The following is a 22,470-nucleotide window of genomic DNA, read 5'->3' as shown; positions in this document are numbered from 1 at the left end:
ATGATCTGTTTTCCCCCCGTCACTGTTAGTACCATTTGCTTCCCAAGCAGTAACTAAAGGCCCACAGTTCCCTGGCATATTTATCCCTGTAATAGAAGAGGTCTTTATTCACATCCAAACTCCATATTCCTCTCCAATGTGACTCTCCTTTCTTTGCCTTGCTATGATACTCAGCCAGAGAACACTGTCGAAGGGGTCACTCAAATTTAGGAGCAGAGTGGCCATGAGAATGATATATGGCTCTAGGCATATGATGCAGTTGAAGAAATGTGTTCTTTTCTCACTGGAATAAATAAAAAGTGTCCACACAATGGATTGCAGCAGCAGTTTAATTTTAGGAGAACACCTTTTAACTTTTCAGCCTTTGGGCCAAGGAAACTAGATCCCTCTGCTCTAGGTTAGTAGTCAAGCAACTCAGTTCTCATTTGTCATAGAATCAGACCTGTAGAATGGTTTGAGTTGGAAGGAACCTCAAAGATCATCTAGTTCCAACCCCCTGGCCATGGGCAGGGACACCTTCCACTAGACCAGGTTGCTCAAAGCCCCATCCAGCCTGGCCTTGAACACTGCCAGGGATGGGGCATCCACAGCTTCTCTGGGCAGCCTGTGCCAGTGTCTTGCCACCCTCACAGTAAAGAATTTCTTTCTAATATCTAATCTAATTCTACCCTCTTTTAGTTTAAAATCATTCCCCCTTGTCCTATCGCTACAGGCCCTACTGAAAAGTCTGTCCTCATCTTTCTTATAAGCCCCCTTTAGGTGTTGAAAGGCTGCTATAAGAGCCTTCTCTTTTCCAGGCTGAGCAACCCCAACTCTCTCAGCCTTTTATGCTGGGTCCCTGCCTTTCTAGCTGGTGTCTAATGGCACTGCACTGCTAAAAACAGTTAAAAGTGTTTGACAATAATTTTAAAGCCTCAGATTTATAAAAGCTTGGCCAAAGTTTATCCACAAAGCCTAGCCAGAGCCTTGCCACCTCACTTTCACAAACACTGTAGCAAGGTAAATAATGATCTCCAAAGCGAATATCCCCAGAGCAGATACTGTACTCCTCCTACCTTCCCCTAGCTGCAGAGCAGGGTCCATGAGCTCCATCATATACTCCACATTCAGAAGGACGTCAGCCAAATTGCTGCGGGCCAACACATACATGAGCACAGGCAGGAAGTCATCTGCACCGTACGGCTTCCCTGAGCAAAGAGAAACACAGAGTGGTCCCAATAAACTTACTACAAAGACACGTTCCCAAACAACAATGACAGCTTCTCAGCCAGCATGTCCTTTGCAGACTTTAGTTTACACTATCTGAAGAGTTAAAGCTTGAAAGCATCAGCAAAGAAAAATGCTGACAAAGGGAAAGCTAGTTCACTTTAAAAGTAAGTAAACTTGCTTCAAGCCCAAAATAAGAGCTAGAAAATTTTCAGTGAGTTCCATTTCTGCCATTCTTTATTAACTGGGGAAAAAGAAACTTAAACTTCATGGATCACAGACAAATGACAATCCTGGAAAAGTGTAAAGGCTGCCAGCTCAGCCCTCTGATTTGACACCGCCATCAAGACTGCAATCCAGGTTTGCAGTGTTAGCAGTGAAGCTGTCTACATGCATTAGGGATATTTATTCTCTTAGGTTTGCTGTATATGTGGGACCAAAGAACAGAAAATAGAATAGTGGGTTTTCGGACTGAGGATTTCCTTCAGAAGGCAAAATATCACACTCCATGTTCCTAATTAAAACAGTCTCCCAAAAGCTAGGATTTTAAGAGGAAGCATCTTTCCAGCCATGGTGTCTAAGAAAACAAAAAGCCTTTCACATTGTACTTAGACTAGTTTTTGGCCTTGGTGTGCAGCAAGTGCTACAGGAACAGCTGCTCATGGGCTCAAAATTTCCTGTGTTTAAAACATCCTTATCAACAAAATCAACAAAGTGATCTTATATGTAAGCTGTAAGAGCTCTTTGGGATCTCCGAGGACAAAAAAGCATACATAGTTAACAGTCACTATTATAAATAACTACTACTTAAAATAGAATCCAAACTGAAGCTTCGCAAAGGGTTACTTTTCTTATTTGAAAGATGCTTTCACTTTCCACCAACATCTCATAAGTTCATCATGGAACCCATAATAACAAGTTGCTTTACAGACCTATCTTCCCAACATTCCGAGCTGACCATTACTCTTAACCTAAGACCAGATTGCTTTCATTCTGCATGTCCTCCCTTAGACTGTGGGCAGTTTTTCCTCATCTGAGCACTTCCATGTGTTGGTTCCATGGGCCATGTGTATCGTTTCACGGGCCATGTGTGTCTCACTTGTAAAGAATCAAAGCTATCCTGGATGTAGCTTTGGTGAAATTATGCCCTAGCCATTTCTGGCCCATAGTCCACATGGTTTTCCATGGTAGGGCACAAATTCCTATTTCTCAAATGTTCCCACTTACTTATTTCAAGTCTTTGCCATGAGTCAGCTTTCCTTTTTTGTCATCATAGCTGATACAGATTCTGCACTGGCAAAGAAAGATATTCTGAAGCCTCAAATAAACATGATCTTAGCCCCTGATTTTAAAAAAAATATAATAGATGTGGCTTTAAAGTAAACCCAGTAATATCTAGTGAACAGAAAGTTGATTCAGTTAAAACAAACTGTTGGAAGATGACAGACCGTCAGGGCTGTAACTCTGTCTAACAGTCCCCACATGCTGCAACAAAGACAATTTATTTAATGAAAGCTGGATTAACGCTTTCAATTCTGTTTGCTTTATTATGGTTGCCTTTACTTAAATGATACAGCCTTAGGTCTTCAACCAAACTATAAAAGGACTTTATGGTTTCATTAACAGCTGGATGGACATTTTGTTTGTCTGTTGTTGCCTTGGCTTATGCCTCTGTGAAAGCTTCAGCTCTGTGAAAGATCTAATTCATTACTGTCATATATATTAACACAAGCAGCTTAGTATTACAGCTATTTAATATTGTCTAGCAAAACTAAGACATGGAAATGTACTAGAAAAACTGCACAGAGAAAAGCCCTGTTCTCCTTTTGACCTGAGTAAATCAGATGCCAACAGAGTTAGTTCTGCATAAAACTAAAGGAAGATGAAGTACCAAAGAGTTTGCTAGGCTCACTTACTACCCTTCTTTAAAAACTTTTTCTTTATGATGTTGTAGTTACTGACCAGTGGCATGGACTGGGTGCTTCTGATTTACTGAAGGCCAAGGGATTTCCAGTGCAACACCAATAGCAGAATTTTCTCTTCCCTACCACTTCTTTTTCATGACCAATCCATGTTGTGTCTGCTAGGGCATCCAAGGAAGTTGCTACTTCACAACACGAATTCCTATTGACTGGAAAAAAAATGCTGTTTTGTTTTTGTTTTTGTTTTTTAAATAAAATGTCACCAAAAGAGATCACCAAACAGATAATGGACTGACCAACCAATGCAGAGTGGAAACATCAACTTGGAACTAAACAGTTCCATGGCCCCAGCCATCAACTTCTAGTGTCAACTGAAATGAAAGTTAAGAGGATTCTTTTCAAGAACTAGAGAATCTCTCTATTTCTTTTTTATTATCTGAGAAGTGGTTGTATGTACAAGCAGGCACTGAGTCAATTATTTTTCACTGCTATCTCATTTCTCTAAGCTGATTTAGCTGCTCTGCCCACCAGCCCTTTTTATAAAACTTTCTCAACTTCAAGATTTCATAGAAATATTATTGGACTTCCAGATGTTTATATGGCTTAAATGCAAAAATCTGGTATACAGTTTCTTTTTGATCAATAAACTCAGAGCAGGGATGTCTGACTGCAATAATGGAAAGAGTACTCATTCTCCATATTCTGTATGCTCATAACCTGCATAAATTACTAGACATCATTTTAATCCACTTGTGGGAATATGAAGCCTAATTCTTAAATACCCACGTCTGTAGCTAAAGCTGAAGTCAGCAGGAGCTGTAGGTGTCAATAAGAGAAAAGCAAAGCTAATCATCAAGGATCTGTGTGTTGCCACAAACTTCCCGTGTTGCCTAGGGCAGGTCAGGCATGGCATATTGTGCCTGCTCCTTGTAGGCATCGCAACAGCTTCTCCCCACCGACTGCACATGGAGCCAAAGGATAGGTGCCTTAGAGGGTGGAACTCTGAACCTCCCCTTGTTCTCCTTGCCTTGGATTAACAGCCGGCACAGGGACTAACTTAGACCTGTACAGCCATCAGACCACGTATGGCCCTGAGATGCCCGTATCTCAATCCATCCATGGGGATAATAGGTGCTGTCAGCAACTCAAATATGACCAAGAGGCACAAAGATACATGAAAAAGTGCCTGTGAACCAAGACACCTGAGGTTGGTGCTGCTTAGCATCCTGCAACACACATGCTCCCTGTGCCATGAAAGGTAGCAGGGCACTAACCAGTATCCATCTGGGAGCTGCAGCACGGATGTTCTCTGCAGGCTGCTACCTCCTCAGCTCCACTTTCAATCTGGGCCAGAGCCAAGTTCCCCAACTTGCATTTCTAGCTCCATCTGTGGTCTCTCACAGAGAGGTCTATTTGCAGCTGATGGAGTTAAATCTAGCTCTGACCCTGCCAGTGGTCTCAGTGACACTGGGACTGAGCTTGCTTGTTCAAGGTGGTATTGTCTTACTCCAGATATGACTTGCTTGCTTTATTTCCCCTTCTTCCCTGCAGGATCAGGAAACATTTATTTCATAAATATCTATAAGAAGCTTAAAATAAGCCTTCTCTTCTGCCACAAACTCATCCTGTTATGTTTATAGTGAAGCAAATACAACGTCAGCTCCTGGCTGGAATACAGCACTTGAATAGATGGTTATTAATTAAATACATGATTTAAAGCAACGGGAATTTTGCCCAAGCCCCCATAAAGAAATTACAGCCTATTTTAACACATTCATACATGTCTTTTCCCTCCATGTATATTCTGACAATCAGCAGACAGTGATGATGCTCTGCACCTTGCTGTAATATTTCAGAACCACTGGCATGATGACTAGCAGCAGCTTACCAGGGAATACGAATTTTAGCCTCATTTTATAGCTGGGAAAGCTGAGGTACAGAAAGGTTAAATGAGATCTGTTCAAGATCGTAAGAAAAGATTGTTACCATTCTTCCACTCACCAGCATTTTGCTGTCTCTTGTCTATCCCATACTACTTCAGCAAGGTTTGATTTATGGTATAGTTGAATTAAGAGAGTTAATACATGCAGGCAGCATGAATCCACTTAAAAAGAATATGTTTTTCAGATCAGAAGAATTAGTTCAAATTTTTCAAGGGGAACAGACTCTTTAATGCAAATGTAGACATTGTGCTAGCCAGAAAAAACACAACCTCTAGTCCATCAGCCTTCATTAATAGCAACTTAATACAAATATCCTCTTCCTAAAGACAACAAAGTGAAGGTGTTATGTATAGCTTTATTTTCCTTCTCAGAAGTGAGATGTGATAATGAGCAGTGTGGTGGCATTGCTCTGACATAGTTTTAGAGCTTCTAGTATCGGTCCTACACTGGCTGCTGAAGTTTGAGGCTAGTGGCCTTTTCACAAGCTCAGCTACCCCACTGAAGATACACTGCTGCATGTCCATGCCTTTGTCTAGTGCGCAGCCATACAGGAATGCATCAGGGCAACTAATATCCAGCTGCTCAATCCTACAGGGGATGGCAAACTTCATTCTAAAAGTTAAGGACTAGAAATATTCCAATGAAATATGTGTCCTACCCATCCTCTTTTTCCAAAAGCAGACTGTGCGTTAGCCATGTGGAACTATGCAATAGGAATTATTAAATCAGATGTTTTAGAGCCAGTCACCTAGCCAACTCCATCACTAGTACAAAACTGGTTTTGAACCATATACTCCAGCTCTGTGCAGTTCAAAGATACTCAAACAATGAAGCTTCATAACCTTAGGTAGTCCACAAGTTAAAAATGTTGCAGTAAGAAAATTGTTCCCCTGTTCATTCATCTTGAATCTCCTCAGAAAGCAGTCTCCCCATCTTTCAAAGTTCCAGCTTAAGCTTTGACCCTTTCCGTGCCTGATCTTTCCCACTCATGGACTGATCAGGTTTTGCCTGTTTGTCTCACACAGTATTTCTTCATAAACCAATGCCTACTGCTCCTCTATTTTTGCTTTTTCATCAGTTCTCTTCCACAGAGTGGTAGCTCCCAGGTAGCACAAGGGTGGGTGCTCCAGGCTTACCACTGCCAGTATACACCACACATTGCAGATTTGCATCTTGTTTATCACTCCACAAGTGTCGCTTGTGGTTTTGATAGAGCAAAAAGCAGATCCTCATTCTACTGCTACCACGCAATATACCTTTGACATTTTGTCTGAGTAAAGGTATTTCTGAAAGATAAATAATTAGTAGGTTGTTTCTACATAAGATTACAGTTCCTCTGTATAAATCAGCTATGTGCCTGACTCTCTCTGTGGTATTTGGGCATGCCTTCCAAATGCAGGTGCAGTCAGAGAAGTGGGAGCTTACAGCTCCCCATGAGTCCTGCCTCTTACTTTTTCTAATGCGCAGATGAAAAAATGCCACAAAAAAATGCCAGCCAGTTTGTGAGGGGTGGATTGGGTTTCCAGACTCTTCTTTTTAATTCTTTTAATGCTTGTTATTCGTACTAACTACTCCTAGTATCTTTAGCAGTCAGGTTACATATTTTTAGATCATAGGTTACATTCTTGGAGGCATATGTTGCTGTTATTTAAGTTTGTGCAGAACTTGGAAAAGCTCACTGAGACACCACCATGGTATAATAATTGTCCCTTTGGGGAGGATTCACTTACTAATACCACTACCTACACTCTACATGTGAACGTCTGAACCAGTACCCCTAAACTCCTTTTATAGCCAATGATGGACTAATCAATATCGTCAGCGGAGTTTGTCATGAGTCATCTCACCCTAAAGCAGACACCTACATCTAGCCAGATGAATCAACTGAACTCCAGTGAGTAAGTCTCCATTGTCTATAATGAGAAGCCAGACATGTTACCCATCTGTGGCCACCTACAACTACATGTAGCTGTAATGAGTCCTACTTCACCATAGACTTATATCTTAGAGTTGTACTCAGCGGTCTGTTGGGAGAAAGGTGTATTGACAAAGATTGTGAAGTTGCCTTCCTGATTCTTTGTGATGAATCAGATTCAAAAGTTGATTGCCTTCAACTTGAGGGATAAATGTTAGTTCAAGCCAGCTGAGGATCTGACCCATTCAGTTCATAGTCATGTATCAGGGACTTCAACCACAGTGAATTTTTCAGGCAGATTTTTTCATGTAGTATGAATTTCAATCAAACCAAAGAACTCCTTTCTTAAAATAGCTTGATATACCTTCAGTCAGTCAGTCAAGGCTGACTTCAAAGTTTCATGACTCTTGCAGCAGTGCAGAGGTGGGCACTAGCACAGACACAGATGTTCCTGAGTAAGCCTATCCCTAGTTTTAAAGAAAACTTCGTACCTGTTGGGACACCCTGGCCAAACCTGGACTGCTGTACATGGGTCTCAAAATGTTAAAAAACTTGTGTTCCCATACAGGTCTGAAAAAAAGGGGTGCTTGATTTGGTGGTATTTGCACTTTGCTTTGAGATGAAACCCTGTTCTCCGGTCAGCTCATCCTACGGTCAGCAAAGTGAATAAAGACCTGGCCTGAGCTGCCAAACTGCAAATTAAACCAGGCAACATAAGTAATTACCATGTGACAGGTAGACTGATTTTGGTCCTGCAGCAGAAGGAATTATTAGCTTTGTGTTCCAGCTGCTCTGATCTTGGAAGAAGAGGGAACTTTCTAATTCAGCAGCGAGTAAAAGGAGCTAAAAGAAGAACAGACTACTGCACAGGAAGCCGAGCATGGCCTCTGCTCTTCCTGTGTTAAAAGCACTGTGCTGCCTCAGGGCTGGCTGAAAGCAGATGGGGCCCTGGGTTGCTGCTTTCCAGGGCAGAGAGCAGGAGGAGAATTCCTACTCGCTGAAATCTGGTCTGAGCAGCCCACAGCTGGGAATTCCCTGTCAGAAAAACTTTTGAGTTTGCAGAATGTTTGTCTTTGCCAGGTGGAAAGTCAAAGTGATCTGGGATCAGTTAATTTTGTTGAAGAGGTTTCACATTTTTCACTTCTAAGTGGGTCTACAGGATGTTGCATTCAATCTCTCCAGGTCCACTGTCTTCCAGGAGTTAGATTGTAGCATTCACCCCCCCTTAACCTCCTTTTCTGGTCTGAATTCACTGGGGTACATTTCCTTAATTCCAGGCCAGTTTTCTTCTGACCAGCTCCTAATTTGCATTACTGATCATATATATAGGAGAGGGAACTGAATGCACAGGAATGAAGTCAGCTTTTGACCTACACCCTGCCTGCAGTAGTACTCAACATGAGAAAACAGCAGAGCTGGCCAAAATGCTTTGGTTAGCATAGCATACCACAACAAAATCCTCTGATTTCATGAATGTCAATCTTTTAAGACATGTAGGGGTTTTTGAGTTATTTCCCTGACTCTTAATTTCTATTACATAAAATGACACAACGGCATTCCCTGCAACCAAGAAATTCCAGCCCTGAGCTGAGGTGTGACAGACAGGTAAGACACCACCAGCATTGGAAGGAGATTGTGTCTTCTATGTGTTTTTTAAGGGGGCATGCAAGTCTTTGATCTATACCAAATTTACTCTCGAACTTAACATAATTGTTTTAACAAAGTTACCACAAATTCCCCTATATGTGTCCAAATCTTCTCATGATACCTGTAGACAGTGAGAGGTACTATCTGCCTTCCGCTTAGGCTTAGTGCTGGGGTGGCTTCTTGCTCTGCTGTTAACATGTTTAGGTTGGTCATTGAACCTTGCTGCATACTGTCCAAGGGATGACCCTGAGATGAGGCTCAGAAGGGACAGAATTCCTGCATGACTACTCCAAGGCTGTTGTCAGTACAAAATAAAGCAGAACAGCTAAAAGCACCTTTGGAGATTCTGAGTTTATGAACAACCACAAGTTATTGCAAATTATTGTCTGGCTTCTCTCCAAATATATGCATGGCTGGTCATCAGCTCATCAGTATACAAAGAAAGCTCTTAAACTGGCAAGACAGATTCCTGAAGGAAGTGGCTTCCTGGTCTGTCTTTAAAAATGCACTCTGTCTGCAGGCCAAGGGCCTAATGTGTGCATTTAGTGGTTGGCCTGAGGCCCAAGTTATATTTATACTCAGAGCACATACTTCCTCACATCATAGCGGCTTTTGGAATTTACTGAAGCATCAGTACTAGCATTCTGTGTGTCCTTCTCAATTTAGGCAAAACTTTGTAAAGGCCAAACCAAGAGACTTTTCCCAAAGAGCCATTCCTAGAATTTACCTTAAGTTGCTACAGGCTGGGTCGGAGCTCTGAGGGTTTGTGGAGAAATGTGTGAAGACCTGTGCAAAAAGAACATTACCCATAAACCAGCCACTTACAGATGTCTGTTTTCTGGAGTTATGGAGCTTAAAATTAACCAGGTAACATTTTATAGCTGTTATTAGTGTAGAGAATTTCACAGTCGCTAACCAGCCCCCATTCTGAACACAACCTGCAGACAGCTGATACCAAACACACTGACCATCACTGTTACCTCCAATCTGAATGTTACCACATCAACTGTACCATAAACACTGTTCCCTTAATACATGGAGAAGGACCAGTGAGGGACACCATTTCAGTAGGAGTGCTGTACCTGGGTTTCCCTGAGCCATAGAGTCATAGATGAGTTTGCAGGACTTCAGCAAGATGGCAATCTTCTTTTCTGGGGAGTAGGCCTTGTGCATGGTTGTGAACTTGTGAAGGATCTTTTCCAGCACAACAGTTTCAGGCACACTGGTCGTGACACCTAGGTCAGTGGTAGTTGTGTTTTGTATCACAAGTTGGTTCTCTTTTAGCTGCTGTAAAGATCCGTCTTTGTTGTGGATTTCTTTTAAGTAAGAATCAATGGCTTCTTTTAGAGGTTTCAGGACACATTTGTACAAAGCCGTCTCAGCAATCACTTCTGCATAGAGAAGGGAGAATACAAAAGTCCATGAGAGATAATTAACATATTAGTAGAAGTGCAAGTAAAACTCCTAAGAAAGCATGTGGTTGGTTATTCATGCACTACTGCATAGCTGTGAGCAGGGAACAGAAATTACATCCCAGAAAGTAAATGTTTCATTACCAAGTCCGGAAGTCCTGAATAGGCTCGAGATGAACATCAATGTGCAGTATCTGCCGCTGGAGCTGTAGAAGAGGTCCTGCTACCAGCAGCCTGTCTTTGCCTGACTCCTGGCTGACCAGCATGGCACTGTCAGGCAGCAGGAAAGCTAACTCTGTGAAGAGATGAGGAACCTCACCTAACTGTGCTTCTTTTTACAGCCCTGCCCTTACAGATGTCCGTGTAGGATTCATCTCATGTCCCTTCCAACATATCTCTCAGACCTGTTTGAGATATTTGCTTTGGGATTAAATTAATTGCATCCTCAAAGTGCCCCTTTCTCTGCAGTGACTGAAGAGGGGCTGTAGCCACCAGCTCAGAGGCAGACACCAGCATCAGGTCTGAAGTTTCTCACCCTTACCACTCAGGTGACTCTAATTTACTGATACTCAAGTCATCTCTTACACCACCTGTGGATGAGGAAATAGTCTGTGTGGGTTGAGAGTTTGCTTAATATTTAGCAGGAGGCAAAAGGAACCATGAGAGACTGTGAGAAAGTCTGTTGTGTGATTCCATGAAACCAGGGGCAGAGCTAGAGGGACTACAAGGGATCCTTTCGTCACCCCTGCACTGAGGCAAAAAGGTCAATGGCAAAAGAGTTCATTTGCTTAATCAGTGAGGAGTGAAACAGAGGGCAGTAACATTTATGTATACAAAATGCAACTATTTTAAAGAATCCAGAGAATAAGTCAGCCTGAAGCAGGGCAAATTCAAATGGCAAATCTTACGTGGTGGGAATCCCTGGCCTCCACAGGAGAAGACAGTCCTCCCTAGGCTGACTGGATCATATCATCCTGTTAAGGAACTGCCAGTGAACAGAGCTAGATCTAACCAGGTCTGTCTGTGTGAAGGTGGGGGGATCCTTGCACAGATGCAACTCTACCAAGCAGAAGAACATTTCTTTCTGCCTCCTCTCCACCTTCCCTAATCCAGACTCAAGACAGACTTCTCTGTGCTGACACCCCCCTCTGCCTTGAAGAAAGGGGTTATCGGGACAAAAATTGCAGGTGTTATATGAAGTGCATGAGAAGTGAAACTGTAGCTCCCCCCTCCTAGCTATGGCAAGGGGCTGGCAGCAGGTCTGTTCTGCTGCAGAGACTGCAGGATCAGGTGAAGCCTTTGCTGAGTGAGAAAGAAGTCATCAGGGCCTGCTGAGACTGACAGCTGAGTGCCTCTGGGTCCTGGCTCACCACTTAGCTGGGTCCCACCTAATACTGGAACTGCATGATCCACTGGAATCCCTGGTCACTTCTGTGGTTGGCCATGTTCTGTGTTGGGGGTCTTCCAGCTCCCAGCTTGCTTTAAGGCAACTTAGAGATCTCATAAATAGCTCTGCATGGGTTTTTGGTCCTCAAGAAACAGTTTTAAGTCAAGACTGTGTGAGTGCACGCATGCATACTTTTTCTGGCTGTATGGTTTTGAGTGGGATAAAAAATCCTACAGGCCAGTGCATTTCTTAGCAAGGAGGGAAGTAGCGCGTTACTCCCTCACAGAATATTGAAGGAGAAGCAACAAAACACTTCTAAACAGCCAGAAGTATTATTTTCCTTCTCCTCAAAAGCAAACTACGTCTGTGCTAAAGAGAAGTGAACTCTGCATTTTGGAGCCAGCAGTGGTCTTGTAGCAGGCAGCTCTTCCACACCTCTGAGCTCTGAGGAGCACAGAATAGGATCGAGTGACTCCTCCAACGTGCCAGTCAAAATCATTGTAGTCTTGTCACTCCTTGTGAGATAGTGACTGACCCCTGATGTGGCTGCTACATGCAGGGAGTTCTCCATCCTCACTGCAAAGCGTGGGGCAGTGGATGTGGAAGGCCATGGGGAGCACAGCTGTGCAGGGGGAGTTGGCCTTTTGTGTTTGAACACAGCTCTGCGTGTATGTGCCTATGCGTACACACACATATATACACACACAGACTCAGATTTTTATGTGTGTATATGTATATGCATATGCATACATACATACATACATATATGTCTCTTTTACACACACATACATCTCTTCTGCTTAAACTCTTCCCTTTAAAACATTCATAATGCGATTTTCCCCCTCATTGGTCTCCCAGTTTTTAGAGCTGCTCCTCCAAGCGCTGGCAACCACAAAGTAGACTTCAGTTTGCACCCCTCAGCTTTTAGGAGATGGTTTATAATTCTGTAATGCAGAACCTATGTCTCTATAATCCCGTCTTCCTCCTCACCTTCCCAAATCCTGCCTGAGGATGAGTAAAGCACAGTCACCTACCTAACTGTTCCTCGGTATAGGAGGTTGGGTCTATCAGAGATTTCAGCTCGGTGCTCTGCACTAAGTAACTCTTCAGCTGCGTCATCATCATCCGGATTTCTTGCAGCATCTCTGTGCTGGAGCTCTGCTTTGCCATCATCTCTAAACTGTACACTCGGTAGTCCCGCACCAGGTTGCCAAAGTATGAATCCTTGTCCTGTGCCAACTCTACTATCTTCTTCTGCAGCTTCCTGTCACTAGACAAAAAGACTGTGAAGACATTGGACAAGCTGGCAAAGGACAGCCTGTTCTTGGCCTTGTCCAAGATCACAGACCGTGTCTTTTTACCAGATGAGCTACTCAGCATCTCCAGGTCATCCTCTGTGCTGCTGGTGGAGTAGGAGTCTGGCTCAGACGCTGATGCCTGAGCTACAGTGCTGCCTCCCGGGCCTTCCAGGGACGAGTGTGAACCTTTCAGTTCAGCTGAGCTGACAGATTTGCGGCCATGTCCTGATTCAGTCTTGGTGTTTGTGCAAGTGGCACCACCTGCCACTGTAGCTGGGCTTCTCTTGCACAAAGCCTGCGCCGTGGCAGTCTCTGCCACTGTTCTTTGCTTTGACTGGCAGGAGCTTGGGATCTTTGGTACCTGGGAAAGCCTCTTTCTTCTTGGTGGTGGGATAGGAGGTGACTTTCCTTGCTGAATAGCACTGCTTTGTATCCCAGGCATGTCCTCCTTCTTCTTTGCAGGTTCGGGCTTTGTTTCCTGAAATTGTGATACAGTCCTTTCGGGAACCTCCCCAGGCATTTCTACAGCCTTTTTGCACAGCGACCTTTTATCTTTGCTCTCTGTACTTGTGTCTTGTTTTTCTTCCGTCTGTTCCACTCGCAGCGTTTCACAACTTCCAGGCTTACCCACACAGCCCTCCTCTGAGGTCCTCTCACACAGCCGCCTCCGTGGGGGGACAGAGGGCTGGGAGCCCTTCTTGGGACTCACTGCCGAGGGCTCACTGACTGAGCAGCTCTGCTTCCCTTCTTCTTCTTTATTGTCACTGCCCACAATTTTCATTTCCTTAATGCTCTTTCCTAGTGGCTGAAGAAGCAGCTCGTTTTCTTCACAGGCAGTCATGGGGTCCTGCAGGAACTTCAGAGATTTCTGAATGAGAGCTTGAGAAGGTGGAGGTGGAGGGGGGCGGCGGGGAGACCTCCTTTCAGTGAGCGTGGTGGCAGGGGGAAGATTGGCACTCACAGGATGGCTTTTAGGAGGAGGTACATCCGGGGGAAAAGAATTACTGCACTCTTCTATAAAAATAGGATTCACGAACCACAGCCTGTCATTTCCTATTGACAGCTCAATTTCACATGAGCAGTGGTTTGTGCTGCTTGCAAAACACTGGGTAGATCTTAGGCTGTCTGCCTGGGCAGTGCTGAAAGCAGGGTGGGATAATGCCTCTCCTCTTCTTCTGTGGTTTAAGGAGGAATCCCAGAAATCTGTAAAAAAAAAAAAAAAAAAAGAATGAAAGAAAAGAAGAATGAAAAAATTCTGAGACAATTTTAGCTGCTACTGGTATGTAGAAGTCCTACTTTTTGTTAAAAGAAATGGTGCACAAGCTTTCACACCTCTGCACAAAACAGTGTGAAGAAAGGGTCGCTTGTTTTATGTGTGTGACATGCTTCAAACTAGGGGAAAAGCTCAGAACGGTGTCTTCAGCTTGCTTTGCCAGGGACCCATTCTCCTGTCGGCTGCACTAGCATTGGCCCCAGCCCATCACATGGAAGGGGGTGCAGGGCTGAGCTGGCCAGAGCCCTGGGCAGCACCTGCCTGCGACTCTTCCTAAAAACAAGCACCCCAGGAAAGCTCAAAGGAACTTCCAAAACAGAGCAAAGAAACTCTTCAACTAAAGCCAACATAGAACTCAGTGACGAAACGCATTCAGATAAAATCTCTACCTTGCCCACTGCATCCCCAAAGACAGGCCACCTCTTCCCGTTTTGCCCCCTGGTGCAGCCGTGACTTTTTATGGCTTCCTGCTTGCAGCCAGCAACACACTGTTGCTGGAAAAGCTGTCTTCTTTCCACTGCTGCCATGACCTGCTCTCTGCAGGGCCCTGCCTTTCCCCCTTGGTGCCCTGAGTCCACTGCTGGCCTTCCCTCCCTCTGACAGCGATCTGGTTCCCTGGGCCACAGCCAGCTGTCCCAGGGACAGGGACTGTTCCCTTTCCTCCGGTGGGTGCAGGGCAGGAGAGGCAGGCTGACTCCTCGCTGCCCCTCTGCTCCCTCTAACGAAGCATTTCTATAACATAGGCACACAGTAAGCCATGCACAGGTGAACTAAAAGGCTGTCCATTCCCATCAGGATTAAACTGCTGATTTAGCCTCTCTCTAAAAACTGTGATAGCCTAGGCTAGTGTCCATGGCTAATTTGGCTTTATAAGCATATCAGCATGTTTTCTTAGGGAGGTCTGAGGTTAGAACAGCTTTATTCTCTGATTTCCTACCATGAGAGGGAGGAGAACAAAGAAGCTTAAAATAAAGTGTTGCCAGGAACAGCAGAACACTTGACAACAGAATTCAGGAGTAGATGCACAGATGCAACTGCACTATATAATAGCATCACACTGCCAACTCCCTCACATTTGAGACTGTCTAGGGTATGATTTCCCTTAAATGCTCCAACTCTTGCTGGGTATCAGCAAATACAGGGCAGTGGCAGTTGCTTAAGTCAGAATATAATGCTGTGGAGTCTCATGGGCTGAGGAAATGGTGAGTAAACCACTCTACAAAAGGGAAGTTGGTTATTTTTCTCAGCAGTGGTCAGAATAAAACACTGTGATGGACAGGCAATGCTCCCCTCAGACTGCGAAGGACCATATGAGGTGGTCCTACCAAGGGTTACACAGCTACTTCGGAGAGGGCATTTCCCAGCCCAGCCACACTGTGTCATACAGAAGGAAATGCAGCTTGATCATCTCCTATTGCTGTCCTGGATCCTCCCTTAGCTTACACTCTAGGAGGGATAATTAAGCAGTTCTGTGAGGCTTCAGCACATCTGTGGTGGTATGTGCTCTTTGTGTGGTGCAATCACGCTAATTCTGCCAAAATGCCTTCTGTACCAGTGAGGTCAGGACTACAGGGCCTGCAGTACATCCTTTTTGACAATAATACATAACAGCCAGATCCCTCGTGGAACAATCCAGCTTGCAGGTAGACATCTTACTTCTACACCCTCAAAAACATGTAACTTTGAAATAAATAAAAAGCACTATACAAGAATTTCAAACAATGCTACCTTTCCTTTGGGAGTGCCACTTTGGGCAGCACTTATTGCTCGTGTACCCATTTGTACCCACAACATTTTGTTCAAGGAAGCAGTAAACATTAATCCATTAATTAAGCCTGTTTGACTTTACTGAGACAGCATGGCACTCCAAGAAGCTGGCATAACTTCCCAGGAAATCTTTACACAAAAGCAGGATTTCTTGTGTTGTCAGAAACTTTCCTGGCATGCAATGTCCTGTGACAAGCAAACCTCCAAGCATCACCACTTTTATGACCACCAGTGTACAGGAGAGGAAGAAGACTACAACCAATATTGCTTTGCTGCTTGTGCTTTAGTTAATCCTTCCTTTCAGAAATTGCTGGAGACTGTTGCCTGAGTCAGGATCTCCTCTGCTGGCTCAAATTAAGCCGAAGGTTGGAGAATCATGATATTCTTCATACATTTTAATCCAAATTTTTACACTTCTTATAATAAAATTAATAATAAGTTTGCAACGTGCTATCTCAAGTTGCAAAGTACCTTTCTTTAAGCAGTAAGTGCTGGCTGGATGCTCATACTCAAGGATGCTTTTACAAATTGGAACATATTCAAAATAGGGGATGCTAAATGTGTTAGAGGCAAATCCGATGGTCAAATTCAACAAAGCTCCCTGAACTGAAACCCGTGGGGTTTGCCCATGCCTTCTGGGAGGTACAATGCAGAAGATCCAAAAATAGATCCGTGAAGCCCCAGGGTGCTCTAGTGAGTATCTCTAAGTGAGCTAACTCTTCAGCTTTTACCATTGTTTTGCTGCTTTCAACAGCTGACGGAAAACTGAAAAGCAAAGTAGTATGAGAGTGGCTAACTGTAATTACTCAAGTGGAGAGTGTTAAATGGGAAGGAATAGGGATAATTCCTTTAGTTAACAGAACTGAATTTCCCAGCTCTGTAGCATTACACATCTGATCTAAAATTTGCTCATTTGGTGCTGTCACTAAAAATAACATTCCTTTTTGCATCTTATTAGCGTGAGGCGAGAGAACATGCTGGGACACTACATATTTCTCTACCAACTAGAAATCCTGCAAGAGAAAGCAGAAATATCAAAATTAAAATTTATCACATTTCCATCAGCATTACCCACACACATCATAAGGGGAAATTGCAAAAGTGTTTTCCTCTTTTCATATACCTCAGATGTCAACTACTTCCAATGTGTGTAGGCTACTCTTGAAAGGCTGTGCCATGCTTCCAGTGTTGAAAGCCCCAGCTTATACAGTGGGACTGTAGATCCCATGCCCTGCACAGAAGTCCAGGTGGAGGTTTATGTCCAAAGGGGCAAGAGACCTTTTTTCAGTGTGCTCGTATAAAATATGAAGATCATAAGCATCTTCTCTCTTGCATTCAGGCCTCCTCAGTTATACTGAAGACAATAGTTCATCTATCCTCTAGTTGCACTGTGTCTGTGTGAGGCACCATGGTTCTCACAAGTCTGAGCAAAACTCTGGCTGCTTTAAGGGACTTACCTATCCCCAGACTAGAGATAATTTCAAGATCTTGAAAGCTACTGGCTTCTAATACTGCTTGTGGTAGCTTCAGGGTGAAGGGCAGCAAATCCCTGTAAAAAAGAAACACAGTGAAAAATCAACAAAAGGACAAACCCCACAATTGTTGAGAATTCCTAATTTTATTGTTGGTTTTCATGATTGAAGTGGCATGCAATTTCATCCCTGTTCTGCCAAGTCCTGGATGTTGTCAAAGGGAGATCTCGTGGCCAGTAAGGCATCATGTACATTGTGCCAGCCTGAGTTGCTCTGATTTCACAAGAGATCACCAGCTCCTGTGGCGATGCTTTGTGCCATGCCACTAGCTTAAACATTGCATTTTGCTTCCTCCTCTGGAAACAGCAGGAACGCCTCTCACCTCAGGGAAGGCCACAAGGGTTGAAATACCTTCCCATGAAAACTGAAGTGTTGCAAATGGTAATTATTGCAATTAGAAAAGCCATTCTTTTTGGTGTGGAGGGTATTTACAGTCCTTTTTCTTTCTGTTTACCCCTCTTTCCCTATCTTGCTTTCCCTTTTAAAAATCAGTGTAAGTGTAAGGCATGGGGACAGAGCAAGACACAGTGGGGTTAGGGAAGAAGGACTCCTCCTGGGGAAGGGTAACCTCTGGATGAAGAGACAGAAAAAGATGAAGTGCTACATGGCACTGAGAAAACATATCCCTCTACTCTCTGCTCTGAGACTTCAGACTGATTGGTTTCTGGAAAGATGTTGTATTTTCACTGAAAAAAAGATACAGTCTCTCAAAGGACGTTAGTTAGGTTTCACTGAAACACACCCTAAATCGCAAATAATTTCATGGAACTCCTGGGTTGCCAGTGAACTGTTCAGGTTTGCCTCTTGCCCAGTGACAATTTGCTAAACCTGCTCCTACCTCAATTCCCGTTCTAACAAGGACTAGAAAAAACATTAACAGTCCCTAAAAGGTAGGAAGGAATGGTGCAGGATCATTTTACACATTAGAAAATCTAACAAAAAGTCCTGCAAACTGCAGGAAATTATTTTAGAAAATGCAGGCCTTGTGAGCAGGTGTTCTTTGCTACACAAATGCACACCCCAAAAATGCATATGACTGCAGACCTGGGGAGGACTGATCTGTTCACAGATGAAAGCAGGGGGACTATTTTTGCCCTTATTAACAGACACATATCTTATTGATGCACTGTGTACTGCAAGGGTTCTCCCTGCACCACTGAGCACTCTGTTATCATATTGTTTGACATACACTGATGTGATCCCAGGATTATTATTTTTTTTCATGGCAGATATCAGGTTTAAAAGAGGAAGAGGATCCATGGACACTCTGCTTGCTTTGTTTGTTGTTGTTATATGTATGAACAATTCCCTTTTTTTTTTTTTTAATTATTATTATTTTTCAGTTTTGGTAGAAAAATAAGTCTAAAAATCAGGAAACATTAAGACATTACTCTAATAGAAAAAAACATCTGGTTTTATTCATGGGGTGGCAGCTTGCAGATAAACCATCAAGTCACCTGTTACTTACAGATGTTATTTTTGTGATCTAGGGTAAATCAACCAGGAAAGACTTTTGAGAAAAGCCCGTCAGCCGTGATAAGCTGTTTCCAGCTGTTTATAGATGACTATTTACTACAGCCCTGAGAACAGGCCTCTCCACTCACCATCACGGACAGCTCCTGCCAGAAAATGGTATGTCAGTGCATAAGCAGCTTTTTTATTACCTGCTTCTATCAGAAAATTATTCCCTATTTACCTTGTCTGTTGACCTGAGAAATCATATGAACCATGTGAATGTCTATTTGACACTGAGAAGTAACATCTGTAACAGGAAATAACAGAAAAGCTTTTCCTTGTTTCTGAGACTCTTAAGGCATGACCTTTTCTGCAGGAAAGCAGAGGTGAGCATATTTTCTCTCCCACCAGCCATTTGACTAGAAATGCTCAATTTTTGTTTGTATATGGGCTCTTACTCGCTTTGGTAAGGCAGAAATCTTTATATGGGCCCAGGGTTTAATTTCTGCTCATTCTACAGGGTTTATACACATCTAGATGGCTAAATGTCTTTTCATTGATGAAGGTGAGACAGAGTGTGGTCCCTTGTGTGCAGGCAGGTGTCCTGGCCCAGCAGCATTGGAAATCAGCTGGCTGCAGAAGCAGCCCTCAAAATAGAGTGAATGTTACCAGCTGGGTAAGCTGCAGCACACTGTGTCATACCATAGATAGACTGTTCCTACTCTGTGACCTAACCAAGTCACTAACATGACTGCCTTGTAAACATATCCTGAATCTGCTTTCCTCTCTTAAAGGGAAATACCTACTTTAAGAGTCATCTAAGTTTCTATAGAGGAGGTCAAAAGTTTCAATCCCACCCCAAACTAGGCCTGTTGCAACAGGAATGTTGTGGAGATATTGCTGCAGTGTGCTTGGCACAAACACACAGATTAGAGGACACTGCAGACACATAGTTATGCAGAGGGACTCATCAGCTGCTGATCAAACCTTGCCCTAATGAAAATGACCTTACAGGTCTTTCCCATCTCTGTGCCCGCTACGTTTGGTATTTCTGTACTGAGCAAACAAACAAGGTCTCTTCATTATTGCTTTATTTTATTTTTTAATTTTGGCTAAAGAACATAAATTGTTCCAAGACTACTCTCCTTGACAGGTTCCCGATAAGTGACTAAGTGCTCTGAGTCACCCACAGGCAACAGTCCGCTAGCAGGTTTGCTAAGTCCCTGCCAGGTGTGTGTGTATGCTTAAAGCTGCTTTAAATAAGAGATGGTTAATCCAGGACCCTTTTCCCTGCTCTCCTAGCCCTAGTCCAGTGCCTCAGTCCTTTGTGGGTGCAGCCCTACAGACCTTCCTCAGACAAAGCTTCCAGCTTCAGGGACTGCTGTGGTTATGGTGTGCCTGACTAGAAACTGGGTGGCCTAGCCTCATCAGAGATACTACTATCTGAAATAGCTCCTGCTCTGACAGGTTAGAGGAAACTGGAGGCAACAGCAGGGGATGTGCTGTGATTGGATATTGGGGAAAGGCAGTCCAGAGGGGAGAGTAAAGCGACCCCTCCATGGAAGCAATGAATCCAACTCACCTACTGACACAGTAGAAGGCAACCAGTTTGAAGACATCCTCAAATACAAGGACAGATCCTTCCAGATACAGGACTGATGAAAAACAAAAAAGACAGTCAGCAACAGTTTTCTTTGATCTGTATGGTGAAAAAAGCTGGTGGGTTTGGCTCACACATCTTGCATTCTGTGATTGTCCAGTATTTGCATGGACTAATATGAAGAAGCATAAAGAACTGGCTTCAGATGGCCAAACACAATGAGATTCTTCAGGGAAACACTAGAGAAGAAATGTCTCAGCCTGGCTTTTGGAATGACTAGCTCAAGATATTAGAGTATTGTGACAGTACTAGCAACAATGGGAAGAAAAAACCCTGGGTCACCTCCAAAGGGTTTATTACAAGTCCATCTGTCTCTAAGGATGTGCATATCCGCAATACATATGGGGCTGACCTTGTGACTCTCCATGCTGGAATCTGGTTTGGTCTGGATGGACAAAGTGCTTTGAAGAAAAAAAAATAAAAATAGAAATTACTGGTTCATTGCTACGTGTGTGGGCTCTGACCTGGGTCACGCAGGCAGTATGAGCACAGCCTATTTGTATCTCCCCTGTCTTCACCCTCCCATTGTGTTTTACAGCAACAGCACTTTCCTTTAAGTGGCAAAATGCAATCTACACTACATTACAGCTCTTCAAGATGACTCCACACTATGGCATTGTGTAGCCCAAATCTTACACATTATAGAGCTTTTGGCTGCTAAGCTAGAAAAAATTCACCAGATGGTGGAGAAAATTTTGCATTGACCAATAACTCAAGGCAGAGAGAAAGAGATGGATCTGCAGAAGTGTCCATCTTTGCTTCAGCTTTACAGTCTCACGAATTGTCTGTGCCCGTATGTACACAACACACCATCACAAACAGAAATTGACAAGTTTAAGGAAATCTGCTGTGGATTCTCAAAAATGCGCACTTACTGGTGCTAGAGAACTGGAGCCCCAGAACTGCAACATTCCTGCCACAGGAGCACGCTGGGAGTCCTTGGGGAGCAGCACCAGCTCACACCCACACAGCAGTGCCTGTAACTGCTCTGCATCTTCCTTCACTCTGTTTTCTAGACCACAGTTCAGAGCTGTGGACATGAAGCTCAGCTATCATGATTCAGCTTCCTCAGTCTGCCATGATTCACAGCCCTGTGAAACATGTCCAGCTCCTTGCCCGGCCTGCCTGCTTGTTTGTTCCCATAAAGCAGGGCCTCCAGTACCTGTGGGAAGGAGACATCCGCCTGGCTCTCCTCTCCCTTGGCTCTCTGCACTGGCTCTTGTCCAGCCAGCAGAGAATCCCACTGGAAGGAAAGGCTCAAGCTTGTCTCTTGTTCAGCTTCACAGTTCATTCCCCAAACAAGGTATTTCCTCCTTTTACTTCTCCCTTTGTCCTACCCTAGGCCTGGCAGGTCGCTATTTTGGGCTGAATATACCGATGTGGGTATTTTTTAAAGAGGCACAGGCTGTGTAATTCTCAGAAGTCGTTCCTAACATCAATTTGTGTTGGATCAGCATGAACAGATCAACCTTAGTGTGTGCACTGATACCAGACTGCAATGTGGAATTTAACATGTACTTCAAGCAAAAAAATCTCTTCCCTTACTTTTCTCTCACAACTGGAAAAATAAATGTTTGGCAAGTTTTTTCTTCCTCCATAATAAGAATCATGTTTCAGTCAGGAATTTTCATTAAACATCTACCACGAACAATTTCTATAGTTTGAAATCCATCTGCTTCGAAGCTCTGACACAGGAAACAAAAATAAAGACAAAATCCAGTGCTGTTCCAGAGAATGAACCAAAACCCAAGAGTCTGAACTCACTCGAATCTCCAGCAATTAAATAAAGCCCTTTGTGCGGACGACGGTTTTAAGGGCTTTTTTTCTGTTAAGAACCACATGTTCACTTTGGCATCCTGAGCTGCAGGTGAAGGTTAGAGAGCAGCTGCACCTGTACATGTTTACATACATGAGCAGATCACTTGGATTGGGACTAATGATTGTTTCTGTGCCAGGAAGCTCTGCCATTTGGGAGCTTGAATTTTGACTGAATTGGGAATGAACAAAAGAATATTAGTCTAAGCCCCTCAGTGTCAGGAGTATCCACACAGAA

General features: G+C 43.6%; 1 protein-coding gene across 1 annotated transcript in view; it reads right to left on the bottom strand.

The window, feature by feature from the left end:
* The window catches only part of LOC101914590 (ras and Rab interactor 3), a 175,168-nt gene that overhangs the window by 5,858 nt on the left and 146,840 nt on the right, over nucleotides 1-22,470 (bottom strand). Inside the window, exons 20-24 of the mRNA XM_055813961.1 lie at nucleotides 20,340-20,412; nucleotides 17,228-17,319; nucleotides 12,467-13,933; nucleotides 9,716-10,024; nucleotides 1,056-1,187 (exon numbers count right to left, since the gene is read on the bottom strand). Coding sequence (XP_055669936.1) covers nucleotides 1,056-1,187; nucleotides 9,716-10,024; nucleotides 12,467-13,933; nucleotides 17,228-17,319; nucleotides 20,340-20,412 — 2,073 coding nt within the window. The remainder of the gene's footprint in view (nucleotides 1-1,055; nucleotides 1,188-9,715; nucleotides 10,025-12,466; nucleotides 13,934-17,227; nucleotides 17,320-20,339; nucleotides 20,413-22,470) is intronic.

This window comes from Falco peregrinus, chromosome 1 (genome assembly GCF_023634155.1).
Source record: "Falco peregrinus isolate bFalPer1 chromosome 1, bFalPer1.pri, whole genome shotgun sequence".
NCBI lineage: Eukaryota > Metazoa > Chordata > Aves > Falconiformes > Falconidae > Falco > Falco peregrinus.
Note: the sequence above shows the minus strand (reverse complement) of the source record. Positions and strands in the feature narration are given on the sequence as shown.